This window comes from Pithys albifrons, chromosome Z (assembly GCF_047495875.1).
Source record: "Pithys albifrons albifrons isolate INPA30051 chromosome Z, PitAlb_v1, whole genome shotgun sequence".
Lineage (NCBI taxonomy): Eukaryota > Metazoa > Chordata > Aves > Passeriformes > Thamnophilidae > Pithys > Pithys albifrons.
In genome coordinates this window covers 72,058,847-72,080,716 of record NC_092497.1, presented here as the reverse complement: position 1 = coordinate 72,080,716, position 21,870 = coordinate 72,058,847, and the positions used below count along the sequence as shown (strand labels likewise).

Below are 21,870 nucleotides of genomic sequence, written 5' to 3'. Positions count from 1 at the left end.
CATAAGGTTGTTTAATACTATGGTGAATCCCCTTACACCTCTTCTTGGGGACCTGCATACCTGATTACCTCTCTGACAGGACTGTACACAAACACATGCAACATGGGGAATAAACAAGAACTAGAAATCTATGTGTGGTCATAGGGCCATGATCTCATTGCAACTACATAGACATGGTGGGAGAGCTCATATGACTGGAACATTGTCATGGATAGCTATGTACTTTTCAGAAAGGACAGGTCAGAGAGGTGAGGTGGTGGAGTTGCTCTTTATGTAGAGAGCAGTTAGAATGTATTGAGCTCTACTCAGGGGCAGACAAATAAGTTGCAAGCTTGTAAGTAAGAATTAAGAGATAGACTAATAGGGGTGACACTGCTGGTGTTTACTGCAGGTCACCTGATCAGGAAGATTAAGCTGATAAGGGTTTCTATGGGTAGCTGGAAGTAGCCTCATGTTCACAGGCTCTGGCTCTCCAGGGGGACCTCCATCACCCTGGCATTCGTTGGAGGGACAACACGGCTTGGCACACATAGCCCAGGAAGTTCTTGTAGATCACTGAAGACAATTTTTTGATGCAAGTGGGGGACGAGCCAACAAGGAAAAGTGTGTTGTTGGACCTTGTACTAACAAACCAGGAGGAATTGTTTGAAGACATGAAGGTTGGGGCAGCCTTGGCTGCAGTGACCATGAGATCGTGGAACTCCAGATCTGAGTGGAGGAAGTAAAGCAGTAAGCAGGACTAGAACCCTAAATATCCAGAGAACTAACTTCAACCTCTTCAAAGACCTGCTTAGAGGAATCCCACTGGACAGGGCTTCAGAAGAGAAGTCCAAGAGAGTTGCTCAGGATTCAGCATTACTTCCTCCAAGGTCCAGATCAGTGTATCCCCATGACCAATAAACCAAACAAAGATGGCAGGAGACCTGCATGGATGAGAAGAGAGCTTCTAGTTAATCTAAACCAGAAGAAAGAAATTTATGGGATTAGGAAAAAAGGCCAGGCCACACGGGAGGACTAAGGGAACATCATCAGAGTACACAAGGATGCAACAAGAAAGGCCAAGGCCCACTTGGGATTGAGTCTGACAAGGGATGTCAAGGACACCAAGAAGGGCTTCTACAAGTACATCAGCAGCAAAAGAAGATTAGGGAAAAAGTGTGGCTGCTGCTGAACCAAATGGATGTTTTGGTGATGGAAGACACAAAGGACGTGGAACTACTGAATGCCCTCTTTGCCTCAGTCTTTACTGCTGAGGGCAGTCTTCAGCAATCTCAGACCTTGCAGAAAAGAGAAGGCTGGAGAAAAGGAAGACTTTCCTTTGGTCATAAAGGGTTGGGTTAGAGATTGATGACGCAGACTTAACACCATAAATCCACCAGCCCCAACGGGATGCAGAGTTGGCAGATGTTGCCAAGCCACTCCATTACCATTGAAAACTCAGGGAGGAGAGGTGCTTGATGACTGGAGAAAAGCCAATGTTACTCCCAGCTTCAAAATGGCAAGAAGGAGGACCCAGGAAACTACCAGCCAGTCAGCCTCACCTCAGTGCCTGGAAAGGTGATGGAACAGATCCTTCTAGAGGTCATCAACAAGCAAGTGAAAGAAAAGTCATCAGGAGTAGTCAGATGGATTCACCAAGGGGAAATCCTGCTTGACCAATCTGATAGCCTTCTGTGCTGGCACAGCAGGACAGGTCAATGAAGGGAGAACAGTGGATGTTCCAACCTTGACTTCAGCAAGGCTTTTGACACTGTCTCCCATAACATCCTTGTAGGTAAGCTCAGGACATGTGGGTTAGATGAATGGACAGTGAGGTGGATCAAGAAGTAGCTGAATAGCAGAGCTCAGAGGGTCGTAATCAGCAAATCAGAATCCAGTTGGAAGCCTGTAGTCAGTGGCATTTCCTAGGGATCAAAACTGGATCCAGTCTTACTCAATTTGTTTATTAATAACCTGGATGAAGGCATGTACTGTACCCTGAGCAAGTTTGCTGGCGATTATGAAGCTGAGGGGAGTGGCTGATAAACCTGGAAGCTGTGCTGCCATTCAGTGAGACCTTGATAGGCTGGAGAGTTGGGCAGAGAGAAACCTAATGAGGTTCAACAAGGGCACATTCAGGGTCCTGCACCTGGGGAGGAATAACCCCAAGCACCGGCATAGGCTGGGGCTGACCTACTAGAGAGCAGCTCTGCAGAGAAGGACCTCAGAATCTTGGTGGATGACAAGTTGTTCATGAGGCAGCAGTGTGCCCTTGCAGCCAGAAGAGGCAATGGTACCCTCAGGTGCACTGAGAGGAGTGTGACCAGTAGGCTGAGGGAGGTGATCCTCCCCCTGTTTGGCTGTCCATGCAATTCTGGTCTTCACAGTTCAAGAAAGACAAGGAGCAACTGGAGAGCATTGAGTGGAGAGATGAAATGACAAATTAAGGGTCTAGATCATCTCTCATATGAGAAGAGACTGAGGGAGCTTGGCCTGTTCAGTCTGAAGAAGAGAAGACAGAGAGGATCTCATCAATACATAAAAATATCTCAAAGGTGGGTGTCAAGAGGATGGTGCCAGACTCTTTTCAGTGCAATGGCCATAAACTATAGCAGAAGTTCCACTTCAACACAAGGAGAACTTTACACTGAGAGTGCACTGGAACAACCTGCCCAGTGAGGTCATGGAGTCTCCCTCTCTACAGACATTCAAAACCCAACTGGACATGTTCCTGTGTAACCTGCTCTAGGTGACCCTGCCTTGGCAGGATGATCGTATTGGATGATGATCTCCAGAGGTCCCTTCCCTTCTAATGATTCTGTGATTACATCTTTGTTCAACACTTTTATCAGTCTTGAGACCCCAGCACCACCAGATCCCTTTCTGCAGGGCTGCTCTCCAATCACTCCTCTTGCCATTTAGACTCGTATCGTGGGTTATTCCATCTCAGGTGCAAAATCCGAATTTCAACTTGTTAAATTTCATGTCATTAATCACAGTCAAAGGCTCTGAACTACGTAGATCCCTCTTCAAGGCCTCTTGTCCCTCAAGAGTCAGCAGCAACTCTCAGATTACCATCACCAGAAAAGATACTAATGGTGCATTCAACTCTTGCTCCCTAATCATTGATAAATACGTTGAACAGAAGTGGCCCTAGAACTGAGTCCCAAAGAACACCACTGGTGACTGTCAGCCCCATTCACTACAATCCTTTAAGCTCTGCCTTTCAGTCAGTTCCTCACCCAGTGCACCACGAACCCATTTCCCTCACAGCTGGACAGCTTGTTCAGAAGGATGTTGTAAGGGACAGTATTCAAAAGCGTCACTGGGTGGGTCACCATACCATAGAAAGGTATCAGATTCATTACATAGGGCTTTACCTTTGTGAACTCATTTTGACTGTGCCTGATGGTTGTATTGTTCTTTAAATGCCTTATAGTAGTACCTCATATGATCTCTGTAATTTTTCCCTGGTAATGAGGTTAGGCTAACAGGCCTGTAGTCCCTTGTGTCTCCCCTCATGCTCTTCTGGTAAACTGGAATATTAGCCAATTCCCAGTCAGCAGGGACCTCCCCAGCCACCCAAGAGATAGCTCCTCCAGTACTCTGGGATGAATCCCCTTAGGCTTACAAAGAGAAAACTGAAACAAGCAGTCATTTGTAGTTTCAATGTCCACAAATGGAAAGTCACTGCTGCTATATGTCCTCTAACTCAGAGGACCAGCCAGACCAGTGTCTATCAGTGTTAATAAGGACTGAGGGCACAAAAAGCATTAAATGCTTCTGCCTTTTCTTCATCTCTTCAGTCTTTTTTTTTCCAGGAGACTACTTTCATGAAGTAGCGGTCCCATATCTTCCTTAGATCTTCCCTTGCTCTTAACATTCTTTTTTGTTTTGTTATCTAAAACATTGGTCTGTTTCAGCTATAACTGAGCTTTTACATTTAGTGTTTACTCCCTACACAGAGCCGTGAAACCCCAGCTCTGTAGTCTTCCTGTGAAGCCTGACATTGCTTCCAGAGATCAATTTCTTTTCTTTATGAGTTCCAAGAGGAGTTCCCTGTTCAGCCAAGCTGCTCTTCTGCTCTTCTTGCTTGACTTTTGGCACAGTATGATTGCCTGTTCCTGTGATTCCCAAGGGTGGTCCTTAAAGACTGACTAGCACTCATGGATCTCAAAGCCCTCAAAAGCAGATTCCCAGAGGACACTGCTAAATAGCTCCACGAGCAGTTTAAGGTTTTTCCCTTGAAATCTAGGGCAACAAATCTGTTGACCTTTTTTCTCATTTACACAAAAAAAATTTAAACTATTTCATGATCACTGTAGCCAAGGATACACCTACCATCCTATCTCCCAAGAGTCCTTCTCTATTCACAAACAACAAGTCAGGGGGAGCATCTTTGCTAGCTGGCTCCTTGAATACTTGTGACAAGAAATTATCTGGAATTTCTCAGACTTGCTTATCACAGTGCTCTGCTATTCCCAGTTATAATTGCAAAGCTGAAATCTTCCATAAGGACACGGACTACTGATCCAGAGATTTTTCCTTATGGCCTGCAGATTAAAAGATTGGTGCTGGTATTGTGGCTGACTGAACAACAGTAGACACCAGCAGCAATATCTGCTTCATTTTCTATTCCCTTAATCCTAACCCAGAGGTTTTCAACCACATTATCCCTAACTATAAAGACTGAACAGTAAAACCTGTCCCTCACACACAGAGAGTGCAACTTCTTTGTCTCACCTACCCTAGGATAGCCCTCCCTGCATCCCAGCACATCAGTCACAGGACTCATTCTACCAAGTCACTACACTAATCCCAGTGATATCATAGGTCTGGGAGCCGACCAATGCTTCCAGTTCACCCTGTTTATTTCTTGTATCATGTGTGTTTGTGCACAAGCACTTCAGATATGCTCCTAAACTTTCAGTGCTCCCTGCAACTGTGTCAGCATTGCCACCCTCAGGCCATGCTATGCCATCCTTTGGCATACATCTTCTACTATACATAAGCAGAAATTCAGTTAATTCAGATGTTTAAATACTGCTCTGCTAAGCAAACTAAAACACAACAAATAGGCATCACTCAGCAATGCCTGTTAAAAAAGACAAAAATTTCATCTAAATTAAAGTGCTAATACAGATGCAAACTGAAATGAGTAAAGGTTTAAGTTAGGTTAAAACAGTACATTAGAGATGGCGCTATTAAAATATGACATATTTGGCTTTGTTAGACGTTACTTAAAAGTACACACAAATGGAAAATGTCATGAACTGAGATACTGACTTAGTGACAACTGCTCTCAGAGAGTCCTTCTGCACATTCACCTTTAGACAATCTTCTCAGTATACAGCTGCACATGCAGCAGAAAATCACCATTAATGATACACTATTTTGGAAACACAAATGACTGCATTAATCCTCCATACACCTAATTGCTGAGGAAATGTCCAATCACTGTGAGAAGCTCACTGCCATCCCACAGTAGCTTTGTTGGATAAAAAAACCCCACAAAGAATCACAAATCACAGAATATTCTGATCTGGAAGGAATGCAAAAGGATCACTGAAGTCCAGTTCCTGGACCTACACAGGACAAACTTCAAGAGTCACACCATGTGCCTGAGAGTGTAATCCAAACACTTCTTGAACTCTGTCAGGCTTGGGCCTGTGACCACTTCCCTGCAGAGCCTCTTCCAGTGCCCAACGACTCTCTGGGTGAAGAACCTTTTTCTAATATCCAGCCTAAAACCTCTCCTGACACAACTTCAGGCCATTCCCTCGGGTGCTGGTCACCCCAGAGAAGACATCAGTGTCTGCTCTTCACAAGGAAGTCGTAGACTGCAATGTCTGCCCTCAGTCTTCTCTTCTCCAGGATGAGCAGACTAAGTGACCAAGTAGTCAGAGGAGAATTTCTTTCACAGATGAAATGTTATGAGTCCTGAAAATAAGAGAATTCCTGAAACAGGATGTGTCTTCTTGATGTAGTGTGGTAACATTTCCTTCAAGCTGATGAAAATACACAATGCTGTCACTAGTACTATTTTGAAAGGCATTAAAGAACAGTGCTCAAGCAATTATATTCAGTTAATTTTTGTCTATTCCAGCAAGGAGGATTGCTAAATACAAAACCTCTTTTAAGATCTTAGCAAGATTGGAAAGTGGCAAAGTTCTCTATTCCTTCAGAAAGGGTAAAGTATTAAATAAGGAAAATAGCAGGGTCTAATCTAATTAAGATGGTAAAGGCAGAAGAGTTGCTGTATTGTCCCTTTTCCTAGTGGTAAAGAAAAACTCTCTTTATGGGCAAAGAAGGGTAAAGGAGAGTAGTAAGTGGAAAGAAAATTACAGCTGTCCTGGAGCTGCAGATATAACAACCATCAGGATCAATGACTTATGTCAGTGATCTTTATAAAGCCACTGCAAAATTAACAGGCATACCACACCTTTCAGAAACCCTGCTCACACTATACACCTGCAATGTGTTGTCACTGCTGCATAAGAACATCATGTTATTTCTAAAAAAGGATTATCAGTTAAAAATAATGCTCAAGCAGAAGTCTGTTACACTAAAATATACTTCAGTAAATAGGCTATATCCAAATAAATTTTACAAGTTTGTTTTATTTCCAGCCATTGCCATAAAGGTTCCATGAACTAATGCAACATTCCACTCCAGTTTCTGAGGTTCCCAGATGTCACTGAAACAACTCAATTGAAATTCATCTGAATGTGTATTACTCATTTAGATTCAGTGTGTTTGCAAAAGAACACCAACTCATAAGTTAAAAACAAAATACTGGGTTTCAGTAGGAGTCTTTATGAGGATGAAAATGTGGAAAACAAAACAATTAAAAACCTTCTGAAAGAAACCTCTGAAATTTGGCTTAGTGATGTCTGGGTCATAATAACTATGTTTTCAAGTATGAACGGTTTTCTTCATTGGGTAAGATATGGTGTGCAGCTACCACCCATAAGCTTTAGTCCACACTGCTTTCTTCTTGAACTTCTCAACAGATCTCAAGGCCAGAAGTGTAACTGTGAAGACAGGGACAAATTAAGTTAATTTGTGCAGTCCAGAGTGGAAAGGATGTGAGAGTATTCACCCTAGTAATTTTTTTAACCGAGGTATAGGTTTAGTTCTCCTTTTACTGATTCTTTCCATGAATCTTTCACTTTTTAGTCTGATGGTTTCTGATGCTACTGCCACTGTTTGCCAGGTACGCTGGTCTTTACACCCCTCTGAAGTGTGACGTTGTACTAGGCCTCTCTCCTGCTTTATGGCGTGTCTCCTACTGAAATCACATCACATCATCTGCTAATCAGTCTGTCACTTAGGAACACAGACAGTTTATTACACTGGAGAAAGTCTGAATTCAGAGAGGAATGATGCAGGAGAGGAGATATGAGACACTGGGAACCCGGGCAGTTCACTGAATGGAAATGGAACTAACTCATTGATTCCTTAATTCAATTTGAAAAGATAATGTGTTTAGCCAAAATCCAGTAGTCAAATTAGTCAGTCTAGTTATTCAGGAGGGCCTTTTGTGTTCTAGTATGTAAAATCAAAACAAACAATGAAAAGGTTAAAGGCAAACAATGACTTATCTCTATTAGGGCATACTGAGAATATATTGCATATATCAGAATCCTCTGATATATAGAGGAGATTCTCCAACAGCCCTTGGCAATGCTTCTGGTGGAGACCAGCAGACACAACAGGGGAATTTATCAGAGCACAATACAAAGAACTTATAACCGGATTTCAAGAAGCCTTGGTTAGGTCCAGCAAATCAGGTGATCCAAAGAGGTGCTTTGTGTTAACAGAAAAAAGCACAAGGGCACCTCATTTACTTCATTTGAGAGTACATGTGGTGTCCTCTTAAAATTACTTGCACTGATTGTATTCACAATCCTACATATGTAGGTGTGCAATGGGACTCATGCTAGGGCCACAGGCCAAAATATCATCTACTTTCCATCTTTATTGTCATATATTTTTTCAGCAACCTTCACTCCTCTTTCTTTTTTTTTCAGACCCATTTACTAGGCTGACATTGTCCATCTCCTATCCCTTCCCCACAGTGCAGCCTACAGTTGCATCTAAGTTACGTGATTTCTATTCCAGTGCTGGAGGGTTTCCAAATGGTATGTTGTATTTTATTTTTAAGGGTAACTTCAAAAACAGTGGACAGATCTATCCTTGAAATAAGTTTGTAGGACTAGATGTACCTTTATGTTCTTCGGACCTTCAGTGCTATATAGTAAGCATCAGCCGACGAGAGAGCAAATATAAGAAAGGCTACAGACAAGAATATCAACTTATCTGTGAAAGTTTTGTTAAAATACAGCTCATCTCACTCCTTCTAACAACTGCATTTTGATCTGCCCTGATAGTTAGCAAAAAATAAGGACTCAGTTAAAAATATCTTACCTTTCAACAGGTCCATGGAAGACTTCGATAATGATTCCTTAGGACTTTCCATCATATTGATCAGCCAGTCAATAAACTAAAGATTGAAACATGAAGAAAATCTGATTTAAAGAGCCTCTGTTATCAAACCATGACAAATTCTCATCAGTTTGACAGGCAACATCTGATTACTGCTAAATTCAGTTATCTAATCAGAGGCAGTGTACAATGAAGTTTCTGTCCAAAGTACCCAAACACCCTGGAGTACATCTCACTGTCAGTGTAATTCTTGTCCGAGCTGAATCTCAAATTCCCTTTGTTCCTTCTCATTATCTCAGCAATAATGCTTTGTAACAAAGAAGGCACAGTAAAAAGTTTGCCTCCATCTTGACTGTCCATTCTTTAACCTATCAATATGATTGTTTCTTATCAGTCTCCTGTCCAAATGTTCTACTGCAAATCCTTCAGAACTCTTATTGCCTTTGTTCCTCTTATGGCCTCTCTCATTTTTTGCTACTTTTCTCTGGCAGTGTGGGGTGTATGGAGGACAATATGGTATTTCAAACTTACAAGGATGACTTTGAGGGCAAGATCTCGAATTCTTCTTTACAACCTAATTAGCACTTTCACATTAACAGTTTGGCTCTGTATTCCTCCCACATTCTGAATTCTGACTTCAGTGGTGACTGAGCACAGGAACCTGCTCAGAGGAATTTCTTAACAGATTCTGGTTTGCATGAAACAGCTGTTAATCTATAGGATTATAACATTACTTCCACGTATACGGACTACATGTAACCTACAGTAGTTTGCCAAATTAGTCACAATTTTCCACACTTATTTTCAACTCACACTTGAAAACAAATGATACAAACTACAAAGACCAACCTTGATTGCCCTAAATTGACACTGTCATATGTCCAACTGCAGGGGATCTGTTTTCCAGTGTTTGTAAGACTGACTTGCTACCAGCACCTCCCAACTCTCCTCTCACAACTGTACCTTTTAAAGAGTTTCTCATCCTTGGACTTTTTTTCTCTTTGCAACTCTCCCATTTTACTTGAGAAACTACATTCACTTTTGATTAAAAATAAAGAAAAGTGATATAACAATTCTGATGCAAAAGAGCTAATAACTGCTTTACCTGAGACCTGAGCTGACTACTGAAAATGGAGTGCTTTCTGACTTGTAAAATGCTTACCATGACACACAACTTTACCTTCTGTGTTTGTTCTTTCCAAGGCTCTTTAGCCAGCAAAAGGGAAATGCTGCTTGGAAGAAGAGTGAGAGTCTCTTGCACAGCAAACTTGTCAGTGGGGTGCTTGCCAATGTGATCCTCAGATAATTCCAGTAATACTGTGTGGTGCTCCAATAGTGACCAGTTAGCACCGAGGCCGAGCAGCAATGGTGCACCATGGTCAGCCCATGCCACCACAGAAGCTGCAAACACCCACAGGAGAAAATCTATGCCCTAAACAGGAAAAAGACAAAAATGAATATACAGAAGTAGGGGAAAATCCCAATTAAAAAAACCCATGAGAACAACAACTAAAAAATCCATCCAAAAAAGAAGCCAACACAAAACCCAAGACTAAAATCCAGATGGTGACTTGCTCTTCAAAACAATCACCTGAAAATTCAGCTAACACTCAAAATGCAAGAACTAAAAAGTTCTTGATATTCTATGTACTTTGAAACAGCATAAGCCTCTTTCTAAAGTCAAACTGAAATGTCTGTAGAAAGAAAATCAAAACCACACTCTTCTAAAATCATCCTTTATATTAAAGCTGAAACACATTTCATTTAAAGTGGGGAAATCACTTCTTCACAGCAACCTGCCTGTTGAGGGAAATCAGAGATGGTCACCCTTGTGGTGCTATGAATGGTAGGGAAATATTGTAGCAATGTAATAAATGCTTTTCTGATGTAAGGAGCAGCTTATTTTTTGTCCTCAAACATAAGACTTCACCAATATTGTTTCACAAAACCTGCCCAAGTCCTCTCAGAAACAGGAGCTATACACTTCTGACCTGCTTAGACAGTTCTACTAATGAATTCAAAATTTTCCCTCAATTATTCTAAATACAGTAACTTTGAAGTAATTATTTCCTTTAGTTGTCTTTAGCTTCTATTATAATTTAAATGTCAAGATTATTTTAATGCAAGAATTTTAAATAAACAATCATTTATTAAATACACATTCATTCACAAAAATTGAAAAGATTTTCTCTGTGGAGGTAAAATCACAATCTTCTAAAACACAAACACAAAAGCATGGTGAATAATACTTATTACTGAGGAAGAATATCAAATATATCAGAACCTCCTTTTTCTCTTTTTCCAAATTATTTTCACAGCATGTACCTCTTTAAGATGGACATTTTGTAGGGGTATTGACTTGTATGCTACATTTCTGATGTAGCCCATTAGGTCTAGCAGCCAGTCCATTCTTTTCATAACTCCTAGAAAAAAGTAAGAGCATTGACTCATGCAAAACACTAGAATGCACTGTTTTTAATTAAAAAGCAACACAGAGAATCACTATAGAAAGAAAGCACTGAATGTAGCAGAACAATGACTTCCAACACCACTATCACATTTGATTCATGGTTGCCACTGACAGAAGACATATGGGCCCTTAAATAGTACAGAAACTATTGGGGTCACCCTTTGTTGGGGTAAAGTAGGTTAGTTTAGCGGCATTCAAGGAGGCAGAGACAACTCAGGCTGCAGTGTGATCAGAAGGCTTCACCAAAGACAAAGGACTTTACTTTTAGTAACAGCTTCACTTTTATCTAGTCCTGTATATAACATGCCAGTACACTATTGGTCAGTAGTTCACCTAACATACATGGAAAGATTCTACTGGTTATAAGGCATCCACATTCTACAGGTGGTTCTCTGGTCCTTAAGAATGCACTCATCAATCATCTCAGACCTTAAGAGATCCACACACACACTGTCACCCCCACAGAGAATCTTTGCTTATAATGCAGGCAACACACTGAACACACAGAAAAAAAAAGCTGAGTGAAAATTGTTTCACATAATGGCAGCCTGCAGGTCCCACTAACCTAGTCTCCTGTATGTGACCAATACAGAACCATAAAGCCTCCCTCAAGTTTTTGCCCCAGTACTTCATCTAAGTCTAGCACTGATGTCACTGTACAGCAGGCAATAATGTGGAGAGTGCTGTGAAAAAGCTCCTACAACATTGAAATCAGCAAAATATAGTCAAGGCACGTAAATAAAATCAGTCTTCAATTCAACCCAAGGATAGAACATATTTTATTGATTCAGATACTGCTGTCCATAATCTGTTCTATCTCCTACAAACTAATAATCATGTTCACCTTCGACACCGTGTCACTTCATACACTGCCATTTCCATGTAATCTTTACAAGAACCCTCTTTCATGCTGCCTCCTCTTTTACCCAAAGAAGCCTCACTTAAAACTCACTGTTGTTTGAAGTTCTTTGAATACAGCTGGCAGCTACAGCATGTGGCAACATAATGCTCTAAGGTTGTTCTGTGAACACCACCAGACAAAGACCATTCTGCCATGATAAGGAGGCCTCATTGTTGCCTCCTTCTGTTGTTTCTTCCTTCTTTATCTTTCCATGTGATTCTCCTACTTCTTTTGCATCGCTCATAGCTGAGTCAGTCCAAATCATTAACCCACCAGATTTGTTTCCTGTGTTAATTCAGGGCAACCTTTTCAGAGAAGCAGGCCATCTCCCTGGTTCAGCCAGTCTCGTAGGCACAACCTCCCACCTACTGTGTCACATACCACTAAGTCAGATATTAGATCTGAAGGTTAGTAGAGTTGTACTATTACAGGTCTCTGATGTAGTGTGTACCTTTATGACCTTACACTACCTTACAGTGAAAGTCTGAAAAGAGTGGGATACATGGATCTAGTAAAAACTCTGGTCTGTAAATCACCTTGATGAAATAAATAACTTGCAGCTGAACCATGGAAAAATAAAGAATTGGAAAAATCATAGAAACAATATTTGATACAAGTATTTGAATAATACAGAAATTCTGAAGACAGCAGTTTCTAATATGGATAAATTTGGAAACACTTGGGTTAAACCACCTTAAGATTATTTTAAAAGAATCAGTGTAGATTCATCAGTATCTGTTGACTGTGCTGTTGATTCTTCTTTAAGCCTGATCTTACCTGTGTTTTCATGTCTCATAATACGAGCGTGGTAAGACGTATACAAGAGCATCCATAGAATATTTTCTTTCTGGTGATATCCTGCCACAGTGTCAATCACAGCATTCAAGTTCATCAGAGGCAGTCTGCCTTGAGAAACTAAATACATTTTCGTGAATGTGGCCTTCTCTATATTGTTCTGTAAATGCAATTAAAAAAACAACATGTTAAATGCAAATGTGCTTTTCTTGTGGGAACAGTAAATGCTGCATTCCTCTTTATAAAAAATGTAAGAAATTCCTTGAATATCTAGTAGGCTCATTTTCCTCAAGATATATTATTAAACAGAAGACTGCACATATTACTTGACACTGTTTCATTTCAAATAGTCCAGCAAAGTGCAACTCAGTACAGTTTGTTTCCATATTGGTTTAAATTTTACATTCCTCTTTAAATTGAAATGAGTCAGCTTGACAGCTCTGGAGACTCAACTCTTCTTGCAAGACAGATTCATGGCACTGACCAAAAAAAAAGGTTTTCTTAAATGGCATTTTCCAGTGTGGAAATAAGAACTAAAAAATGCAAGGTAATGACAGTTCAGCTTCCCTAACTATTTGAATGCTTGTTTCTCTAGTGAGTTTGTTAGCAAACAGAACAGTGTGGCTTTAAGTCATGAATCTTTGCTTATAAAAGCCTGATCTGAAACCATCAAGTCCTTCCACACAGGTGGAATTTCAGCTGCTAAGAATTCCACTGTGAACTGATTCCACTAGTGAGCTAGAAGTTGAAAGTTTTTCTATTCCACTGTCATCTCTAGCCATTTTATCCAACAAGTAACATTCTGACTGTGAATGCAAATACAGCAAGAGTCAAGAACCAAAGGATGTTCAGCCAATTATTTCACATTTTTAACAGAAGCATGGATCCACTGGTTCAAGGACAGCTAGTCACCAGGATGCATTCAAGAAGGTTGTTATCTTAACCAAAGAGGACTATGGTTTCCCGTTTGCATCACTGGCCTGGGATTCAGAACCAACACCACACCTGTTCAGCTAACAGAAATAACTTTACAGAATCACAGAATCAATTAGTTTGGAAAAGACCTCCGAGATCACTGAGTCCAACCTGTGACCAAACACCACCTTGACAACTAAACCACGGCACTAAGTGCAATGTCCAGTCTTTCCAGGGACACCACCTCCCTGGGCAGCCCATTCCAAAGCCCAATCACCCTTTCTGTAAAGAAATTCCCCCCAATGTTCAACCCAAACCTCTGCTGGCACAATTTCACACTATGTCTTGTCCTATCACTAGGGGCCTGGGAGAGGAGGCCAGTCCCTACCTGACCAACTTATTTAAGATTCTCCCAAGTTCAAAGCTCACAGGTGAAATCAGTAGTATTTCAGCTGCCTTGAGAAAGTTTTGGATATGGGTTCATCTCACTTTTCCTTCTCTCTGCTGCCTGCAGATTAGATCCAGAACACTATTACTTGCATAGCAGATAAGACAATTAATGCTCTTAACAAGTTAAACAGTCTGGTGACAGGAAAATTATAACATATGCTTGTAACACACAGTTTGGTGATAAAAGACCAGAATTCAAACATAATTACCTCTGAAATCTGGACAATGCGATCAATCTCTGCATCAGCCATTTCTGAGATACATTTTGCTACATCAATATACATCTCCAGTTCTGCTCTCTGCAAAGAGAAAAGCAAATAGAGGTTAAAATGTCTATTTCCAGATTTCAAGGAGCTTTGTTGATGATAATGATGAATAACTAATCTAGCCTCTAGTCTCATTTTACTTAATCTATTTTAGAAATTCTGTATTTTCTGGGGAATGCAACGTACTTCATTATATAAGATTTGAATACTTTCAAAGAGCTTGTTTTATTTTTAATGAAAAAGTGCCCCTCCTTGGAGGTATTTTCTATAGCTAGATAGTTTCTTTAAACCACTGTGAGAAGCTGACTCCTCTGTAGGCAGAAGAAGCCTTCTCTGATTGTTCTCTGCTTCTGTTTCAGTACTATTTATTTCAGCGCTAATACTGTATTTTTCCATTACCAAATCATTTATGAGGGAAAAGCGTACATTAAATTGGTTTCACAACATCATATTCTAAAGTAACCAAAAGTAACTTGAATTGAAATTATGCTGCTATCTTAACTATTATAATTAAAAATTTTACAACTAATTCATATTTCAAATCAGATGGGTCAGTGTAAAAGATGGGACTTAGCACCACTAAAAATATTTAACTACAATGTTCATATACTTTATAGTTACTCCTTACCTTAACCTCATTTGGAAGAAGCTCATATATTTTCTCCACAGCCTGGCACAGAAAGCTCCAGCAAAACTGGGCAGGGTTGGGAAGTTTCATTGCCTGGATGAGCCCCTGTAGAACACACTGGCAAACTTCTGGGAGTTTTGTGCGGTTCTTCACTTCAAATTGTTGTATCAGAAGCACTTCTGTAAAAGACTGCAGTTTGTCCTCTGCAACATGTTGCATCCACACGGACAGGGACATGAAAAGGTATTTCAGAGTTTTCATCTGAAAAGGAAAAGCTTTTCTCAGTTTCAGATTCTAGCTCTTCACTGACCTTCAACTATTGTCATAAAGGATGAAATTATAGAAGAGTGGCTGAGAAACCACTTAAAAAGCACTCAAAACCATAATTGCCTGTCAGTTATTCCTCCCACTTTGAATTGTTTGAATTAAAAAGAGTTCAAACATGTCAATATTCTATTTTCCTTGAAAAGTAAGGAACTTACTTTCAATGAACCCTAAATACCTTACCTCTGTACAGGAAGAACAATTTTACTACATAGTGCCCACTGCATGTGACAGTCTAGACAGCCAAGGACAGAAGTATGGTAGTCATAGAACCTTTAATGTTCCTAGCTAGTAAAGAAGAATGAATTTCAAGGCCCCAAAATACCTTTTTCTCACTATAAATATTTTCTCACTATAAATATTTCTGAAAAATTCTGAACCCAGTAATCCTTTTCTGGTGATACATCCTAAACATCATCACTGAGGAACTTTACAGAAAAGTGATTTTGGGCTCCCAGAAATTTTCTGACATACGTACACTGAGACTGTAGACAAGAGGAGGTGCCACCCACATGCCCAAAAGCATTGCTGCATTTTTAGATGACTGGGCTTGAGTCACAGCCAGTTGAAGGCAGAGATGTTTCACCTCATCACCTACAACAGAAGAAAACAAACATAAGTTGCAAAGAAATTATTTTCCCTTTATATTTGTTCTGACGTCATAAAATAGAGGAGGGCTATTGTTCTACTAGAGCACTACATTAAAACTCATTTTTCTAGAGATGCTACATAAAGCTTTTAACACATACACATTAGAAGAATCCTCTTCACATTCATGCGCTTTCAGGAAGAAATCTCAGTATCTGTCCAATTAATTTCAATTCACTCAAGAACAAAAATGTGGGAACGTTAAGTAAAAAAACCCTCCTTAACAAATAAAGGTAAGATTTAATCTACAGAGGGAAAAATGAGTTCATATCCCTTCCTGTCAAATGTAGGAGTAATTAGCATTTGTTCATATGTTTCTACTCTTCCATGTACCCCACTCTGTCCATGTAATATGTCACAAACAGAGGTTAGTCACCATTACAGCCGTGGGTGCTTGGTTGCAACATTTTCTAGGTTAGCACGTGGGAAGAACTTACTCTGCACAGATGTCAGGATGGTTTTGAAATCTTTGCTGTTTTTATTTTAAAGTGCACTTAGGATTGGTGCAGTCTGTTTCTTAATAGAGTAACTGGTCATAAAGATGATGAAGAGGTACTTTGAGCAATGGCACGGGTTCCATATAGTTCATGACTGCAAACAATTTAAGTATTATACTGGCATTTGACCCATTAGACAGAAGACCCATTACTGTTATATGTCAGCATAAAGCTTAAATAGGTGCTTTGCAACTTAAAATGTTTATTCAGTAATGAAAGAGGAAATCAACATAATATGACTTTTATAAAGTTCCCTAACATTAGTGCATGAACAAAGCAAAGATTTAAGGGTCTAGTGTCAGACTCTTGGAAATAAAATACCTTATACAAGACAAGTAAAACTGTCACCCAGTGGACTTTAGTAGAAAGTGTATTTAAAACTAGTGATAGCTAGATGAACCACTAAGCAGTTCAAACGTGTGAAAAAGCTGCCTGCAGCCACTGACATGAACACTGGACCTAGCATTTAGCAGGTACTGAAAATATGATACAATTAGTTGAGTTTCATGATGGGCTCTTCTTACTGTAAATAATTCAAATGAAATATTCAGTCTACTTTCACCATTTTTTTAGGGAACTTCCAATACTACTATAAACTTCTCAGTTCTGATCTTCTTTAGTTTCTTCTTGAGATAAAACAGTGTCCACATGGTGATCACAAATACAGTATGTTTGCAAAAATAAAAAGTTGGTCTTCGAAGCACAATAAACACTTTAATCACTGCACTAAATTCAAGTCCTGAAGTAGGCTCTGAAGTTAGTGAAAGCTGCATTACTGAAGAAGTCTTGTGACAAATAAAAAAGACTTAATAGAAGACTACTAATCTTACCAAAGTTTAGCCTCATCAAAGGAGAAAGAACAGAAGCCCAATTTACAGGTGGATACTGATGGCTTTCTCCAACTAATGCAATGGGTGCCAGTACTACTTTCACCAGCTCAGCTGAGATGGCTTCAGGGCCTAGAATAGAAGACTCAATCAGAACCTGAATTTTATACACAGAACATTTTGCTGCAAAGCTCAGGAAAAAAACATCAAGACTGCACAGAAGTTCAAGCTGTAGTAAAGAACTGGAAAGCATTAAGAAATCTTTATTTCCTTTTGCACCTGAGAATTAGTTCGGTCTTTTTTATAATGAACTGCTGTATTTTTAAAATCAATCTGTCTAAAACAGCTTTTTATTACTGATAAACGAAACCTTCTGGTTCCTTGTTCTTGAGTTATTAACTTATAAGTTAATTACAGGTATTCCTCATCTAGTAAGGCAGTATTTTTGCATTTGCTATTGGGAGAACAGTAAAGTTTTCTGACACTGCTCTCCTTCCTCATTCTATAGGTGCAGGCCACAAGAATTGTCAGAAAAGTACTAATCTTACTTCAACATAGAGCATTAACACAGTTCTCCTGGAGGCAAAGCATGAGCAATTTTGACCTCCCTTCAAAGCAAAACTGGCTTCTTAGGACAGCAGTGCATTCACTAAGCTCCACACAGGAATAATTCCCTCTGCTTTATCTCCCTTACGATTTTACTTCAAGACATCTACCTTTTAGCAGCCTTCCTCACGTAAGACCATACTTTCTTCAGGCTCCTTTGCATTTATCACACATAGCAGTAATCTATTAGAATATTAGTCTGTTACACAGAGTTTTAACCTAGGATCACTGAAATGAGAGGCAGCATAAAGCTGGCCTGACAATGGAGTATTCCCAAGGAAACAAGCTAGCGCTTAAAGTGATTTGACTTCCATTCCCACAGGCAAGATACATCATCTCATCCACAGAAAGGGAAAGGGGTTTAAAAGTCAAAAATAAAATGGAGAAAACTAAAGCCCTGCTCCACAATTCTACCTTATCTTTTAGAGTGTTACTTATTTTTGTATTTAAATATCCCACATTGGACACATTCAAATTAGTATTTAGAAAAGTTCTCTTACCAAAGGTCATTAAGGTCATCCTGCCTAGTAATAACAAATTTCCCGATATTGTAGTTTGATCTTTTCCTGATATTGTAGTTTGATCTTTTCTTACCTTTCTTTCCACTTTCAATGGCAAAGTCAATGGCTGCCCTGATAAAGCTGTTTACAGGTAAGTAGCTAAAATCTGGAGGAACTGTGAAGACAAAAAGACTTCATATTCTAAAACATCATCAGCAAAAATTTATAACCTTCTGCTCCCACATAATTTTAAAGGCCAAATTGAGCCATGTTTGAGCTAATGAATTCTGTAGGTGTCTATATGTAGACCACAAGGCAGATAAATGCACTGGCCTGTTCACTTCCAAAGGAAGGTAAACATTTCTGGTGGTGAGAGGTGCCATATCTGAAACAAATTCCTTCACTAACTGAAAAGCCGGGAATAAGAACTTCCTTAAAAACATATAGAGCACTGCAAGTTGGGCTTTGAAAGGGAGAGCTTAAAATTTTTAGCAAGGTTAATGCAACAGAGACATTACATATCTAACCTCTGACACACGTGTCAAGATTATACAAATGAAGAAATCCTGACAATCCTTTTTTCTGTGATGAGGTCTATCTATATTTAGTATTTTTGGTTCCCAACTTGGTTCTCACCAAAGTGAATAGCTTCAACTTCATTAGTTTGTGCATGTAATTGGTATTTCATCAATGATGTAATCCTGCCTTTATTTTACTAATGGATATTGAATCAACACCAGAAAGTGACTACACTGAAAGCACAGAATACTCGTTTTTTCACTTCAGCTAACCAGAGAAGGTATTTTCTAAAAAAACATTTCTAAAATGTCACCTTGCTCTTGTTATGGACTAGTTTTTAAGTATGGACTTCTTCATACAGTGGGAAGTGCTAGAACAAAGAGTAGATTAATCAGTTCTCAAGGCACAGAATGGATAATGTGTATGTCGAACACATGTGCCATATGCAGTATAAAACCTCTTTACAGTTTATTCTATAAAAAATAAAGATACAATATACAAGTTTGACAGGAACAACCTAGAACCTTACTGTGATACTGTAAGTAAAAGCAGATGTGGGGGATTCTATTCACCACACTGATTCCTGCTTCATATCCCAACCTTCAAGTCTGGCACACAGGACCATGAGATCTCCAATTCAAAGGCTGTCATGTTTCTTAATTGGGTTGCCATGTCCACCCTGTATTATCTAAGGTGTCCCTTGCTGTCTGTTTAGCGATATGCTATTTCTACATGTTCTTTAAGCCTCAATAATGAATCATCTTACCAGATGCCCTGTTCTGGGTAGAAGACAAAGAGGACATGTGAAGGCATCCCAGAAGTCTTGCTGCATTTGTCTGAAGGCCAACCTGTCCTGAGAAACTGATTATCTGTTGAGACAATAAACCACTAGTTAGAAAAATTTCCCTACACTGCCTCATTCAAGCTGGGCACAGACATTATGTAGTTTCTTCAAACAGATTTGGTTTGTTTGTGCAAGGTGTCACAGTACACTAGTGCATTATCGAAAGCAGGAAAGAGAAGCCACCTTCTTACCTGTGTAAGGGTTCTGATGACTTCATTCAGCTTACTTTGAAACTGTGAGGACTGAACACTCTCAGACTTCAGCTGCCAAATTAAAAACAGAATTTTTGTAAGAGAACAAAAGAAGCAACAAAACAGAGAACAGGTCCTGAAATGACAGATTACATTTGCACACATGCCTTTTTGTGGGGAAGTGGAAGAGAAAAGTAGAAAATTTACATGGCTGAAAACTTCTCCACAGTGCCATGCACATGGTCTATATGATGGGAAAAGGGAACAGACCTAAGTTTATACATTGCAATTCAGTATTGCTTGGTTTGTACCCACCATGAATTTTTGCAAAAATGTGATGCCCTGGTATATAACCCCCGCTCTAAGTATGGAGAAAATGCATTCCATCTTGCCTTCAAGCCACACTTTTCCATGGGATTAAGGTACTATTTGCTTGCATGTTCTCACCTGTATCAGGCCTCCTTCAGAGCCCACCAGTGCAACCAGCCCGCTGACAGCAGCCAGACGCTCCATTGTTGGAGAACCCTGGAAGCATAATTCAGGACAAGTGAGTCAATGGAATCACACAAAATTACTGTAGGACAAAACACTTATTTCTTCCAACTTAAAATCCATGGCTATTATCACTTGTACACCTCTCATCCCAACATCCTTTTCAGGTCAGACTCCAGCATGGTAGATAATACTCATCCCCCTCTTGGTACATGAAGGCCTTATATAGAGCTTCCCTCTCACTCCCCCATATCTGAAATCATAATGAATTGACAAACAATGTTTTCCTAGCACATTCTATATTCCACAAAATATGCCAGTGCAATTCAACTCTAAAACACTGTTTCTTTATTGATACTTACCTTCAGCTGCAATATTAATGTGCAAGTTTCGAGTTTGATTTCAAACACCTAATTTTTCTAATAAGATAAATTAAAATTATTTTAACAACTAAAGCAATATAATCACCATTCTTTTAGTCTAATTTTGACAAGCAGCATCTAATTTGACAAGGCTTTTTCATTTAATAACTCAGATTTAATCCTTAGACATTGCTCCAAATCAGCAAAAATGTCCAAATTAAGATCTCATTGAGATACACATTTCTCATAAACCATCTGAGCAGAAGAGAAATGAGGTTTTTCTTCCCTTTGGCAAACAGCTCAAAGATGTATTTTTACTTCCAAATATCAATTGAACAGTGTGTTCAGGTAGTCATAACTTTTTCTAGCATTACTTCTGTAGAAGCAATGAAAATTATGTCCCGACAGTTAATTCTAAATTACACACTGTCCCCTCCCTACTCAAAAAAACCCAACCCAAAACAACAAGTACAAAACCCAGGATGTGAATTCAAATGCCTTCACCTCTGCAAGCACAATTTTTATCCAGGCTGGCATTAGTCTGTTACTCAGATCTTCGGCTTTCCCATGACCACAAGATGACAATCCATGTACTATTAGGCCCAAAGCTAAAGCAAAACTGTATGACTGTAAGATGAAAAGGACACATTAAAAAACAGATCTTCCAAAGGATTCTGCATTCTTTTTAACTTAAATATTTATTATTTCCCAAAAATTAGGAGAAATGCCATTGTCCAAAATACTGGACTGCTTGCTTATTTCAAGTGTTTTCTCATGTCAAATGACATGAGATTTTCTGAGATTAAATAGTGATCTTTGGCACATAGAGCCTTTATTTTAGAGCAGACTTTCTAGATAAAAAAGCTCTAGCATAGGTAGTTTGTCCTGATTTCCTGGTTTTCAGACAAACATTCTGAACAGCTGATTAGTCTAACACCAGGCTTTGATTCCAAATGTTTGCCTCTCCCTGGCTCCTTCACTTCCAGGCAAACATTTAACAGAAAAGAACCTGCACTAAAATATAGCGGTTATTTTTGGCATTTTTAGGGATACCCTAGGGATGAAACATATACTTGAACAAAGTTGTGGCTCTCGTTATGATACACCATCTGGAGGCTAAGGGAAAGCAAAACTTCAGAAGGGCACAAATGATGCATTTTCTTACCAAGAAAAAGAATTGGAAGAAACATGCTATAAAAGAGACAAAA

At 39.4% G+C, this 21,870-nt stretch overlaps 1 protein-coding gene across 4 annotated transcripts in view; it reads right to left on the bottom strand.

Moving 5' to 3' along the window:
* Positions 1-6,579: 6,579 nt before the first annotated feature.
* Positions 6,580-21,870, bottom strand: part of FOCAD (focadhesin) — a 90,196-nt gene continuing 74,905 nt past the window's right edge. For all 4 annotated transcript variants that reach the window (XM_071580101.1, XM_071580103.1, XM_071580102.1 and 1 more), the window contains 14 exons: positions 21,167-21,289; positions 20,256-20,333; positions 19,809-19,880; positions 19,540-19,642; positions 18,349-18,429; positions 17,152-17,280; positions 15,655-15,770; positions 14,853-15,113; positions 14,168-14,257; positions 12,576-12,753; positions 10,753-10,850; positions 9,608-9,859; positions 8,410-8,485; positions 6,580-7,013 (listed from right to left, as the gene is read on the bottom strand). In XM_071580101.1, coding sequence (XP_071436202.1) covers positions 6,940-7,013; positions 8,410-8,485; positions 9,608-9,859; positions 10,753-10,850; positions 12,576-12,753; positions 14,168-14,257; positions 14,853-15,113; positions 15,655-15,770; positions 17,152-17,280; positions 18,349-18,429; positions 19,540-19,642; positions 19,809-19,880; positions 20,256-20,333; positions 21,167-21,289 — 1,731 coding nt within the window. In that variant the 3' untranslated portion in view covers positions 6,580-6,939. The remainder of the gene's footprint in view (positions 7,014-8,409; positions 8,486-9,607; positions 9,860-10,752; positions 10,851-12,575; positions 12,754-14,167; positions 14,258-14,852; positions 15,114-15,654; positions 15,771-17,151; positions 17,281-18,348; positions 18,430-19,539; positions 19,643-19,808; positions 19,881-20,255; positions 20,334-21,166; positions 21,290-21,870) is intronic.